Source organism: Mastigoproctus giganteus, chromosome 2, assembly GCF_048544385.1.
Source record: "Mastigoproctus giganteus isolate SK-2022 chromosome 2, ASM4854438v1, whole genome shotgun sequence".
NCBI lineage: Eukaryota > Metazoa > Arthropoda > Arachnida > Uropygi > Thelyphonidae > Mastigoproctus > Mastigoproctus giganteus.
Genome location: NC_143576.1, coordinates 162,085,628 through 162,100,708, shown reverse-complemented (window position 1 = coordinate 162,100,708; position 15,081 = coordinate 162,085,628). Strand labels below are relative to the sequence as shown.

The 15,081-nt window shown below is 39.0% G+C and overlaps 1 protein-coding gene across 1 annotated transcript in view; it reads left to right on the top strand.

Annotated features, from left to right (window-relative positions):
* Nucleotides 1-9,555: 9,555 nt before the first annotated feature.
* beta'COP (coatomer subunit beta') overlaps nt 9,556-15,081 on the top strand; it is a 229,136-nt gene continuing 223,610 nt past the window's right edge. The window contains exon 1 of the mRNA XM_090389611.1: nt 9,556-9,765. Coding sequence (XP_090245737.1) covers nt 9,763-9,765 — 3 coding nt within the window. The 5' untranslated portion in view covers nt 9,556-9,762. The remainder of the gene's footprint in view (nt 9,766-15,081) is intronic.

The window sequence follows — 15,081 nt, the reverse complement described above, 5'->3', positions numbered from 1 at the left end:
TTTTTTTAGGCTATCAACTTCCACAACAAGGGATGGAAGTTTGTTCCACCAACCAACTACCCGCTGGCTAAAGGCAAATTTCCGCACATCTATCCTACATCAGTCTTTCCTCAATTTGAATTTATGACCTCTGAAGTGATTATTTTGAGCTAGAGGAAGAATCCCATCAGCATTGAGCATGCTCAAACCATTCAAGGCTTTATACACCTCTATCAGATCACCTCGCCGGTGCCTAGTCTCCAGACACTGTAATTCGCAAAATTAAGCCTTTCTTCGTAACAGTAACCCTTTGTTCCATTCACTAATCTCGTTGCCCTTCTCTGTACTCGTTCCAGCAGCTCTACATCCTTCTTGAAATGAGGCCTCCAGACCTGTATACAGTACTCTAGGTGTGGCCTGACCATTGCCTTATACAAGGGAATAATCATCTCCTTATCCCTGCTAGAAAAATTCCTGTATATCATTGACAAGACACCATGAGCTGCTCTTACAGACCGTCTGCACTGCTCAGATAACTTCATATCTGCCTGCACAATGACCCCCAGGTTCTTTTCATTCTCTGCCACTTTCACTGTAGTACCACAGAGTTGATACGTTGCTCTGGGGTTGCTGTTTCCCATATGTAGTACTTTACATTTGTCAATGATAAACTTCATTTGCCACCTCTCAGCCCATCTGCTCAACCTTTCCAGATCTTGTTGCAGCAACATAGCGTCAGTAGTGTCCATAACAACCCTGCCAACCTTCGTATCATCTGCAAACTTGGACATTCTGCTTGATATACCATCATCAATATTATTTAAAAATACAGGGCCCGCTTCCGCCGGCCCTGTTGCTTCCCATTACATAAAACAAAATCTTTTGTCCATTATATAATGAGTGGTTTGCTAGGACGATGCTTAGCTAAAATTCTTCTTGAGCGAACACTTTGTTAACAAACTGACTGCACACTTGTGTCTATGGTCACTCCTCATCCCGATAATTTAAATATTGTGAATTATTTTGCTGTGCATGATGATTAAAGTTTAATGAATCGTCGGAATACTGATTCCCCTGTCCCCTTTAGTAAGACCTGACATCGTACCTATGGAATTATTTTTACCTCTTGAAAAGTGAGTCTAAAAATCACAAGAGTGTAATCAATAATTATATTCTATAAGTAGCTTATAAACCTAGTCAAGCTGAGTGGTTTATTTTGAATTTAGATAGCGCGATTTGGAAAGTAAATAATAGCGCGTGTCCGTAGATTAACCATAACAACCGTTCATAACTTGCCGCCATTGTTATACGATACAACACCGAACTAGACAGCGTAAGGTCTAACGGAAAACTAGACAGCGTAAGGTTTAAGGGAAAATTATTTAGCGAGTATAGTAGTATCACTTAATCAGTAAAATTTATTAATCTTATTAAATTTCATTTTGAATTGAATTGTACTTTAACTAAATAAATATAGCGATCTAGTTTTTCAAACGTAACATCATAAATTAATATATATAATATATATCAGGCGACAACTCAGCGTTGTTATGGGCCTTTATGAGAGCTTGAAGGACAGGGTGGATGCCCTCGAAGCGGGGTGATCTGATAGAGGTGTACAAAGCCTTGAATGGTTTGAGCATGCTCAATGCTGATGGGATTCTTCCTCTAGCTCAGAAAAATCACCTGAGAGGGCATAAATTCAAATTGAGGAAAGACAGATGTAGGATAGATGTGCGGAAATTTGCCTTTAGCCAGCGGGTGGTTGGTGGGTGGAACAGACTTCCATCCCTTGTCGTGGAAGTTGATATCCTAAATAAGTTTAAGGCTCAGCTGGACAGGTATTTCGAACGAACAGAGGGGTGAAGTGGAAGTGGTTATTTTTATTTATTTATGTTACTTTTTTTTTTTTTTTTTTTTTTTTTTTTTGGCTGATGCTGCATAAGCTTGCTTTCTTGCATCAAATGCCTCTACTAATGCTAATGCTAATGCTAAATTGAGGGGCCCATCAAGCTCTCAGCTGCCCACATCAACGCCAGAGCTTGCACTTGGTCATCAGGCAACACAGAAGCAGCCCCCTAGGCAGAATGCGCTGGTCCCACAGGAACTAGTAGTTGTTGGTGACTCTATTGTCAGGGAAACGGGGAACATCCTTTGTAAAAAGGATAGGTGGAATAGGACCAGGGTATGTCTGCCAGGGGCAAAGGTTGATGACGTTGTAGAACGGATATCATCTTTTAAGGGCACAAAAGGTGATATAGTTGTACACGTTGGCACTAATGATATTAAGAGTAGGAGACCGGCGGAATTACTTAGCAAGTACAGGTCACTGTTGAAAAAAAGCCGTGAATTAGGGTTGAACTTGAAAGTGTCTGCAATTCTGCCCAGACACGATAGGAGGGAGTATATGATGAGAGCCTTGTCGATCAATTCGGCCCTGGAGGAATTGTGCAAGGCTCAAGGGGTAGAATATTTTTCAGCCTGGACTGTACTTGTTAACAGGAGAGATTGCTTCTACAGGGATGGGATACACTTAAATAGAAAGGGTGCAAGAATTTTTGCTGATGCTGTCGAGGCAGTGTTAGGTGGGTCGGAAAACTGCTAGTTGGGGGGGATACAAGGACTAATAGATTAACAGTAGCCAGTGGCAGAGGTGGAAGTGATTCTTGCACTGCTTCTATTGAAATGAGCAGAAGTCTGAAAAACAGGATGCAGGATATTTCAGAGACTGCTGGTAGTCATTGCGGTACAAGTAAACACATGGGTTGTGTTAGGGTAGCTAAGAATAGAAACAGGTGCATGTATACCTGCGTGTACACCAATGCTAGGAGTTTGGTAAATAAATTTGATGAATTTGAGGTATTGCTCAAAACATCAAAGGCAGATATTGTTGGGATATCAGAGACGTGGTGTCACACAGATATAAGTAATGCGGAACTGGAATTTGGGGAATACAATGTGTATAGAAAGGATAGACAGGACAGGAGGGGAGGAGGGGTTATGCTATTAATTAAGAAACACATAAAGTCCAAGGAAGTGAAGCGAGTCGACATCGATGGACAGGGCAGCGTCGAGTCAGTTTGGTGTGACATAAGCATAGGGAAATCAAAATTGAGAGTAGGAGTGTGCTATAGGCCTAATGACTCTGATGAGTATAATAAGATATTGTACAGGGAAATAGAGTGGGCCAGTAAATCAGAGAGTCTTATAATGGGGGACTTTAATTTCCCAGATATTGACTGGAATTTGTGGGTTGGTCACTCGCACACTAGCAAGGCTTTTGTGGATTTATTGGATGATTGTTTTCTACATCAGCATGTTCGTGAGGCAACGAGAGGGAGCAATACTCTTGATCTGATTATCAGTAGTGATTCCTCATGCATTAAGAACCTGCAGATAAATGAACCACTAGGTGGCAGTGATCACAGTGTGTTGAAGTGGGATTTACTCAAGGAGGTAACTACCATCAGAGGTAAAGGGAAGGGTTTTTGTTTTCGTAAAGGCGACTATGATGGTCTGAGACAGTATTTAAATTCTATACAGTGGGACCAACTGATGATGTTACCAACAGCAAACTCAAAATGGGAAGCATTCAAGGAACTAATCTTGGAGGCTACCAGGCTTTACATACCAACTAAGAAATATTGTTCAAGGTTTAGGCCTAAATGGTTGTCAGATGAACTAATGAGACATGTGGCAGAGAAGAAAAATGCATGGGATACATACAAATTAATGGGTGACATGGAAGCCTATGATAGATATAAGTTGGTCTGTAACCAAGTCACAAAGGAGATTAGGCAGGCAAAGGCAGACTATGAAAAATCCTTGGCAAAGGATGCAAAGAAAAACAGAAAAGAGTTCTTTACATACTTGAACTCGAAAAGGAAAGGGATGAATCAGATTGGTCCACTGGATATTGATGGTTCAACAGTTGAGGATCCTGCTCAGGTGGCTAACAATCTAAACGAGTATTTTGCATCTACATTCACACATGAGGAGTTATTCAGGAAGGAGAATGATGTAGGTAAAGTAAACATTGGCAGTGAGCTGGATGATTTTGTAATAACTGAGAGGAAAGTGGAGGAGAGATTTTTGGGGATAAACATAAAAAAGGCACCTGGGGTGGATGGGATCTATCCAGTTATATTAAAGGAGGCAGCAAAGGAAGTAAGCAAACCCTTAGCCATAATTATGAGAGCTTCCTTGGACTCAGGGGAGGTACCTATGGACTGGAGATGTGCAAATGTGACCCCAATTCACAAAGGAGGTTCAAAGGCTGACACAAGTAATTATAGACCTGTTAGTTTAACTTCTGTTCCAGGTAAATTAATGGAGGCACTGGTTAAAGAAGCACTGCAGGATCATCTAGACAAGAATTCAGTTATAGCTCAGACGCAGCATGGTTTTGTTAAGGGCAGGTCTTGCCTGACCAATTTGATTGGATACTATGATGTAGTCACAAAAGAACTGGATGCAGGGAATAACTTTGATATTATATATTTGGATCTTAGAAAGGCTTTTGATACTGTTGCACATGGAAGAGTGCTGCACAAATTGGAGCAGTGTGGCATTGGAGGCAAATTGCTGCTATGGATAAGGGGATGGTTGAGTGGCAGAAGACAGAGAGTGGTAATCAATGGACACTGCTCAACGTGGACTAATGTTATTAGTGGAGTTCCTCAAGGTTCAGTGTTGGGTCCGTTGTTGTTTTCGGTGTTTATGAATGATATTGATGATGGGATATCAAGTTTAATGTCCAAGTTTGCAGATGATACAAAGGTTGGCAGGGTCGTTAAGGACAATACTGACGCTATGCTGCTGCAACAGGATCTGGACAGGTTGAACAGATGGGCTGAGAGGTGGCAAATGAGGTTTAACATCGACAAATGTAAAGTGCTGCATATGGGAAACAGTAACCCCAGAGCAACGTATCAACTCTGCGGTACTACACTGACAGTGGTGGAGAATGAAAAGGACCTGGGGGTAATTGTGCAGGGAGATATGAAGTTCTCTGAGCAGTGCAGACGAGCTGCAAGAGTAGCTCATGGTGTCTTGTCAATGATATACAGGAATTTTTCTAGCAGGGATAAGGAGGTGATTATTCCATTGTATAAGGCAATGGTAAGGCCACATCTTGAGTACTGTATACAGGTCTGGAGGCCTCATTTCAAGAAGGATGTAGAGCTGCTGGAACGGGTACAGAGAAGGGCAACAAGATTAGTAAATGGAACAAAGGGTTGCTCTTACGAAGAAAGGCTTAAGTTTTGCAAATTACAGAGTCTGGAGACTAGGCACCGGCGAGGTGATCTGATAGAGGTGTATAAGGCTTTGAATGGTTTGAGCATGCTCAATGCCAATGGGATTCTTCATCTTTCTCAGAATAATCACCTCAGAGGGCATAAATTCAAATTGAGGAAGGACGGATGTCGGATAGATGTGCGGAAATTTGCCTTTGGCCAGCGGGTGGTTGGTTGGTGGAACCGACTTCCATCACTGGTTGTTGAAGTTGATAGCCTAAACAAATTTAAAGCTCAACTGGACAGGTATTTCGAACGAACGGAGGGTTGAAATGGGAGTGGGTTTTTTTTTTTTTTTTTTTCGTTTTTTTTGGCTGATGCTGAATAAGCTTGCTTTCTTGCATCATATGCCTCTGCTAATGCTAATGCTAATAAGTTGACAGGGGATAATAAAGTCATATAACGTAACTCGGAGATAACATTCCATACCGAAATACACGTATATATAGTGTTATAACTGCATTGGGATATAAGTTTAGGGTTATATTTTGTATTCGAATTTTATAGAACTTGAAGGGAAATCATGACTGAAAACAGAGCAGCAAAGCAAAAGGCTCAAACTAATGGAAGTGCTGTGGCTCAGAGGAAACTGAGGGGGGGGGCAGTTATCCTATGTCTCACAGTCTATTGAAATGCACTGCTTATTTGATGTTTGTGAATCAGTCAGGAACGGGACATGATATTGCCAAGGGGAATGACTTTGTGTGTGCGCATTGTAAGGAGTGCGAGAAAATCAATCGCCAACTCACCATTGTTATGGGCTTATATGAGAGCTTGAAGGACAGGGTGGATGCCCTCGAAGGATTTAAGTTGAAAGGCTCTCAGCTGCCCACATCAATGCCAGAGTTTGCACTTGAACATCAAGCAACACAGCGGCAAACCGCAAGGTAGAATGCGCTGGTCCCAAAGGAACTAGTTGTTGTCATTGACTCTATTGTCAGGGAAACGGGAACCATATTGTGCAAAGAGGATAGATGGAACTAGACCAGGATATGTCTGCCAGGGGCAAAGGTTGATGACGTTGTAGAGCAGATATCATCTTTTAAGGGCACAAAAGTTGATATTGTTATCACCTAAACAAGTAAATACATGGGCTGTTTTAGGGTAACTAAGGCTAGAAACAGGTGCATCTATACTTGCATGTACACCAATGCTAGGAGTATAATTAATAAATTTGATGAGCTTGAAGTGCCAGTCAAGTCATCAAAGGCAGATATTGTTGGGATATCAGAGACATGGCGTCACACAGACATAAGCAGTGCAGAACTGGAATTTGGGGAGTACAATGTGTACAGAAAGGAAAGACAGGACAGAAAGGGAGGAGGGGTTATGCTGTTAGTCAAGAAACATAAAATCTAAGGAAGTGCATCCAGTTTATGTTAGTGGACAATGCAATGTTGAGTCTGTTTGGTGTGACATAAGTACTGGGAAAGGAAAAAGGAAAGTGTGTGTTATAGGCCAAATAAATCTGATGAGTATAATGAGCAATTGTGCAGAGAAGTAGAGTGGACAAATAAATCACAGTGTCTTATAACGGGGAATTTTAATTTCCCAGAGTTGACTGGAATTTGTGGGTTGGTCACTCACACACTAGCAAGGCTTTTCTGGATTTATTGGATGATTGTTTTCTACATCAGCATATTCGGGAGGCAACTAGAGGGAGTAATACTCTTGATCTGATTATCAGTAGTGATTCTTCATGCATCAAGAATCTGCAGATAAAGGAACCACTAGGTGGCAGTGATCACAGTGTGTTGAAGTAGGATTTACTCAAAGATGTAACTATCATCAAGGGTAAAGATGACTGCGGTGGTCTGAGACAGTATTTAAATTCTATACGGTGGGACCAACTGATGATATTACCAACAGCAACTTCAAAATGGGAAGCATTCAAAGAATTAATCTTGCTAGCTACTAGGCTTTTCATAACAATAAAGAAATATTGTTCAAGATTTTCATTCCAACAAAGAAATATTGTTCAAGATTTTCATACCAAAAAAAAAATATTGTTCAAGATGAACTAATTAGACATGTGACAGAGAAGAAAAATGCATGGGATACATATATATTAACATGTGACACAGGAGCCTATGATAGATATAAGCTGGTCTGTACCCAAGTTACAAAGGAGGTTAGGCAGGCGAAGGCAGATTACGAGAAATCTTTGGCAAAGGATGCAAAAAAAACAGCAAAAAGTTCTTTACTTATGTGAACTCTAGAAAGAAGGGGATGAAACAGATTGGTCCACTTGATATCGGTGGTTCAACTGTCGATGATCCTGCTCAGGTAGCTAACAAACTAAATGAATATTTGCATTTACATTCACATATGAGAAGTTATTCATGGAGGGGAATGCCAGAGGTTTATTCAACTCTGGCAGTAAGCTAGATAATCTTGTAATAACTGAGAGTAAAGTGGAGGAGAAATTGTTGAAGATAAAGACAAGAAAGGCACCTGAGGTGGATGAGATCTATCCAGTTATATTAAAGGAGGCAGCAAAGGAAGTAAGCAAACCTTAACCATAATTATGAGAGCTTCTTTGGACTCAGGGGAGGTGCCTATGGACTGGAGATGTGCAAATGTGACCCCAATTCACAAAGGACCATGAAAGGGAGAAACAGATAATTACAGATCTGTTAGTTTAATTTTTGTTCCAGGGAAATTAATGGATGCACTGGTGAAAGAAGCATTGCAAGATCAATATGACAAGTCTTCAGTTATAGCTCACACACAGCATGGGTTTGTTTAGGGGAAGTTTTGTCTGATAAATTTTATTGGATACTAAGATGTAGTCACAAAGGAACTGGATGCAAAGAATAACTTTGATATCATATATTTGGATCTTAGAAAAGCCTTTGATACTATTGCACATGAAAACTGCTGCTCAAATTGGAGATGTGTGCTGTTGGAGGCAAATTGCTGCTATGGATAAAGGGATGGCTGAGTGGGAGAGGACTGAGAGTGTTAATCAATGGACACTGCTCTTCGTGGACTAATCTTATTAGTGAAGTCCCTCAGGGTTCACTGTTGGGTGTATTGTTGTTTTCTGTATTTATGAATGATATTGATTATGGTATATCAGGCTTAATGTCCAAATTTGCAGACGATACGATGGTTGGCAGTGTTGTTAATGACACTAATTGGAAGTGCACTGGTGCAACTGGATCTAGAAAAGTTGAGCAGATGGGCTGAGAGGTGGCAAATGAAGTTTAACATTGACAAATGTAAAGTCCTACATCTGGGAAGTAGTAATCCCAGAGTTAAATAACAACTCTGTGGTACCACACTGACAGTGGTAGAGAATGAAAAGGTTCTGGGGGTAATTGTGCAGATAGACTGCAAGAGTACCTCATGGTGTCTTTTCAATGATATACAGGAATTTTTCTAGCATGGATAAGGAGGTGATTATCCCCTTGTATAAGGAGATAATTACCTCCTTATCCCTGGTAGAAAATGGCAGTGGTCAGGCCACACCTTGAGTACTGTATACACGTCTGGAGGCCTCATTTTAAGAAGGATGTACTCGTACATCCTTCTGTTGGAGCGAGTACAGAGAAAGTCAACAACATTTAGTGAACAACAGAACAAAGGGTTGCTCTTACGAAGAAAGTCGTAAGTTTTGCAAATAACGGTGTCTGGAGACTATGCACCTGCGCGGTAATCTGATTGAGGTGTATAATGGTTTGAGAATTCTCAATGCTGTGGGATTCTTCTTCTTGCTGACAATAATCGCCTGAGAGGGCATAAATTCAAATTGAGGAAAGTCAGTTGTAGGGCAGATGTTGTTGTTGTTATGGGCGTTTAATGGCGCATAAGCTACTATGGTCTAATGCGCCTACGGGCAGATATGTGGAAGTCTGCCTTAAGCCAGCGGGTAGTTAATTGCTGGAACAACCTTCCATCTGTTGTAGAAGTTGTTAGCTTAAATAAATTCAAGGCAGAACTTGACAAACATTTGGAGCGAGGGGATGAGTGAAATAAGGGTTTTTTTTTTTTTTTTTTTGGCTGATGCTATATAAGCTTGCTTTCTTGCATCATGTGCCCTTGCTTATGGTAATACTAATGGATTCATTGATTGGATTCACAACTTGAACTTTATATCTAGAATTTATTCTTTACGATGTTTCAATTCACTTTGAGAAGACTGTGTTGATTATTTGTGAAGTAATTGGTCAATCCGATTTACTGTACTGTAATCCTGTTAATCACTGTGATATCCGCCAGGGCGCAGAGTAGTACGACTTTTCTCTGTGCGCCTGCGTGTATGCGTAATCTTGGGGCTATCTTGAATGGATACAGGAGAAGAGTCGTGTACTCTATTTCAGTGGTCGTTGATATGAATGTAATTTGAGTTTGCGCAGTTGAATCAGCCACGTTTCGGTAAACAGCACGCCGGGATTAATGTCAGCTTACTTGTTTGTGCTTTCTATTTGTGTTGTTGTTCTTTCACATTCATATTTTTTGAAATTTTAACAAGGCAAAGAAAATGGTAAATAGTTTGTGTTATATGCAGATAATGTATGGATGAATATTCTATGTTGAAAATTCATATTTGTGATTTTGGGGTGAATGTATGAAGTTTTGTTTGGGGTCTGTGGGAGTCTCCGTATTTAGGCGTTCTATTACTGTTCAAAGCGCGTAGGCAATGCAAGATAGAGCGGCATTCTAAAAAAATATTTTTTGGTATTATCTTGATTCTGTAGTGTACTTAAACAGGGGACAAATATTTCTTAGGGAAGTTCAAAATCGCCCTCGTATTCCAACGAAGTTTCTGAAACTTTTTTTGTTTGAGTGCTAGTAACTTCATTTATGAAACTACCATACAGCCAGCTCTTGGTAGGGGATGTAAAGTCAGTGGTAAAAGTACCGTACTGCCAGATCCGCCACTCTCGGGTGGAAAGAGTCTGAGGACTCGGGGGGAGCCACATTTGCCTTGGTAACTACAGTGTCCACTCCCATAGGCGATAATGTTAATTGGAGCCACCAGTTTCGGACCTAAGAAACAGGCCGGAACATTGCGAAGAGTTTGGAGAATTTTCCACAGTTTTGTAATTGCGATGGACAATATATCGATTCACCGATTATTAGTATGAAATATTCTCAATTAATTATCGTTCCAATACAAAAAAAGACGCTATAAAAGACGGAAAAATAACGAAATATAAGTAAAGATTTTGGCAAACTTTTGGCAGATTAACTAGACAAAATGATTATGATAGCCGTGTGGTGACATTAAACGAAGTCGTTTTCTTCCTCAGTTGAAACCTCTGTTTGTGTCCCCATCTTTTTCTTTTCTCCCTTATAATTTAAATTCATTTCTCAAGTATACATATGTAATTTACATGTTTTCATATATTTAATTTTAATTCTTTTTATATATTTTTTCCTTTTGGCATGACATCCTGTGAAATGCACTTCATTTAGCTGCTAACCATAGCAGCTAATAAATCTTTTTTTTTTTTTTTTTTTTTTGTATACTACACAAAAATACAAAGAATCCGGAATCAATGAAAAATTTGGAAGACAATTATCCAATTATCCTTTTAGTCTGCGAATCCCACCAAGCTAGCAGTTTTCCGATCCACCTAACACTGCCTCGATAGCATCAGCAAATATTCTTGCACCCTTTCTATTTAAGTGTATCCCATTCCTGTAGAAGCAGTCTCTCCTGTTAGCAAGCACAGACCACGCTGAAAAAAAATTCTACCCCTTGAGCCTTGCACATTTCCTCCAGGGCTGAATTGATTGACAAGGCTCTCATGTACTCCCTCCTATCGTGTCTGGGCAGAATTGCAGACACTTTCAAATTTAACCTTGACTCACGACTTTTTTTTTTGCAACATTGACCTGTACTTGTTAAGTAAATCTGCAGAGTATGGGCTTGGCAAACCCAGGGTCCTGAGCTGGATATCATCATTCTGATCTTTCTTGATGATTCCTTTCTACTTCTCTCTCTCTCTCATGGTAACTTGGGAATTTTTTTTTTTTTTTTGTCTGGTGCAACATAAGCCTCGGGCTTCCTTGTACCATATGGCTAATAATAATAAAAAAAAAATCTCCTCTTAATGTCATTGGTACCAATGTGTACAACAATATCACCTTTTGTGCCCTTAAAAGATGATATATGCTTTACAACATCATCAACTTTGGCCCCTGGCAGACATACCCTGGTCCTGTTCCATCTATCCTTTTTACACAATATATTCCCCATCTCCCTGACTATAGAGTCACCAACAATAACTAGTTCCTTTGGGACCAGTGCATTCTGCCTTGAAGATTGCCGCTGTGTTGCCTGACGCCCAGGAGTGAGCTCTGGCGTTGAGTTGGGCAGCTGAGAGCTTGACAGGCCCCTCATATTAATTTCCTCGAGGGCATCCACCCTCCACCTCAAGCTCTCATAGATGCCCAGTAGAATGCTGAGTTGATGCCTAATTTCTAGACACTCTGCACCTGGCACACACAAAGACATCCTCTTTGGCTAGATCATGTTCTGTACCAGAGAGTTCGGCAAACATTTCACAAGTTGAAAATTTTTTTAGGGCTGTGATGCGTTGGAGAATCGCCCCCCTCAGTTCTCCGCTGAGTCACAGCACTCCTGCCACTTTGTGCCCATTGCTTTGCTGCTCTAGTCTTGGGCATATTTTAAATTAATAAGATCAATAAATTTAATTAATTAATTGTCAATACTACGCTATCTAATAGAATCCTAAATGCAGTGATGCATATTACACTATATAATTATACGTTAGAGCTACCTAGTTATCACAGTTAAAAATTTGAATTCCCTACTACTCTATGCAAAAACAATGGCTGCAAGATTCGAACGAAATAACGGTTTTACATATATTAAGTAGTAATCAACAAAAACTATCTAAATTAAAAATAACCAGTGTAACTATGACTATAAGACTACGTATAAAGTAGTCTTATGGTTACAGATCAAATAGTTCAAATTCTGAACTATTTTTTTTTTTTTTTTTTTTTTTTATAAAAAGGAAACAGGTATTTTTCATATTTACAATATTCTTCAGGTCTCTGGCTTTTAGAGACATTCTGAAGATTACTTTGGAATGTCTCTGAAAGCCAGAAGACGACACTTTGAAGACATTTCAGTGATTTGGAGTTCACCAAGCAATAAATTCCATCCAAATTATGGAGTTGTACAGTATCTTATTTGTGGATTTGTCATGTTTTCTGTAGTTCAGAATAGTCAAATTAATCAGTTAATATTGTTTTGATACAACTGATCTCTAATAAAAAAATCAACAATTTTTCCCTCTAGCTTTGACAGTACAAGTTTAACATTTCCTAGTTACATGTGTATAACACATTTCAATTTATTTTGTAAGGGATTTTGATGCTTGACTAGACTGGTAAGCCAAGTTCACATTTTTCACTTTTTGTTTTAACAAATTTTTAAGAAAGACTGAAAAGCACTTTTTTTTTGCATATCATTGTGCTTGTGGTTCCAAATCCACTCAGTCAATAAAACATGTTTTATCATAAAGATGTTTTTTTTTTTTTACCAAATTTTCTTTATGAAATACCAAATCAACTTCAGAAAAAAGATATTTGATTCACATATCATATTCAACAAGTCCTTTGATGGCCATTTCAATCTGACATAGTGACCTAATAAACTACATCACTGCAGTTTTTACTGTTATCTTGTATGGGATGTGCTTTTGGTGTATTATAGCCCTAGTTGCTGATGTGCCATTAAAACCCAAACTTCTGACTCTTTCACTTTGTCAGTGAGACTTACTGGCTAACTATCATCCTCATGAACCAATTCAAACAAAGTATCAGTATGGTTGGAGAGGTCAAGGACAGCAGCAACATCATCATCATTACAATTAGATAATGTACTTTGTTTATTCATTGTATGCAGTTTGTCTCTTTCCTGCATAGCTGTTATTTGCTTCCTTAAACAATTCAGCAAAACAGGGCAGAATCCTGCCTTATTAGCAGTGTTCAACGTTAAATGCTTCGGGGTTTTTCTGCATGGTAAATTGAGATTCCTTCTCAATAACTTAAGTACTTGAGCTTTGAAGGTAAACATTAAGACCAAATTCTATGGCTGTCCACCTTCTGCCTTTCAAGCTGTATTCAGGTGACCGAATTTGGGATAAAAGGAATGCCTATTTTGCTGCAGTAAGGCTATTCTTAACCCTGCATGATGTACCTGGGGTTAAAGTACTTAACCCCAGGTACTTCATGCAAAGCATCACTCAGCATAGTTGTTTGTGTCGGACATGGCTGAAAAACATGGACTAAACACCTCACAATCAGTTGAAAGAGAAACAGTATTTGGCCAAGCAAATTTGATAAGGTTTTCCCTTTCAGTGCTTGTGAAACAGCAATCATAAAAATGAGATCCACACAGTCTAGCATTATTATATAATAGTGGTGCATAATTATCTTGATGTCGAATACTATCATACTTGCCTCTGTGATACTTACCAACTGCTTTCAGCCAGTGAGTAACCCAGAAAAAAAAATAAAAAATTAATATGAGTAGGAATAGCATATTTATAGAACTGCACATTTTAGAAGGGAAGAGTAAACTTCCTAACCCAATCATGTCTTTACATCTATAAATTAAAATTATTTAATTATTTGATAAACTATTACTTTGATTAATATTATTATTATTAGCCATATGGTGCAAGGAAGCCTGAGGCTTATGCTGCACCAGCCAAAAAAAAATTTCTGAATTACCCTGAGAGAGTGAGAGAGAGAAAAAGTAGAAGGGAATCACCAAGAAAGATAAGAATGGTGATATCCAGCTCAGGACCCTGGTGTATCAATACACTATTCATATTAATTAATGTAATAAGTTTGGAATTAATTATTAATTAGCTATTCAGTAGTTTTTTATTTTTATTTTTTAACATTTCATTAAATATTTCCTGGTTCAATAAATTACCTTAAATGTTCCTTCGGAAATCGGTATAATTGCACTCCAGATTTATTACATGAGAAGCACTTCTTGTTCATAATGTCAGCAGACAAATACAAAAAAAAAAATCATAATAATAATACACAAATAATTATAATAATAGTAACCAAAAATGCAATGAAAAATGAACTCGCTATGCTCAACGAAGATTAATCTTTTCAAAGACAGTAACAACTTTATTAGCAATGGGCATATGCATTAGTACACTGTGGGTTTTGATGGCCATGTTAGTTTATAAGTATGAAACTGGTGGTGCTGGGAGTAATTCAGCAAGTGGACACTGTATCTTACTACTCTATGGTTTTAAAGATCATCTGAAGGTCTTTTGGCCATCTGGTGGGGGGGAGGTAGAATTTATATTTTCGCCATTGGGTGAAGGGTCAGAGAGAAAGAGAGAGAGGGGGCTAATATTGGCTTGTATGGTTGAAAGAGCACACAAAACTATTTGAAAATCACATGAGGAAACCAAGTAGTATTTGTATTTTCAACCATTGCAGTGTAGCCATGTTGATATTTAATGAAGATGCTCTGTAAAGGCATAATGTAGAAAATTTGTTCCACATACATTGTGGATGGAAGGGGGTGCAGTGAAGAGTCAGAGGACCAACATGGTCAGGCCTTTAAGGCAAGGTAAAGTAGGTAAACAAGATATTTGCCTTGGGCCCCATGCTCCAGTTGACAAAAAAAAAGTGTGCAGCTTATCAGATGGAAATCTGACCATGAAATGTCTATAAAAAAAGTAAAAGTTGAAAAGAAGTGGAGATAACTGTATTTGGTTGTGGTATAAGTTCAGTACATTCAGTGATATGACATGTTCTGTAATTACAGAAGTTCACGTTACCA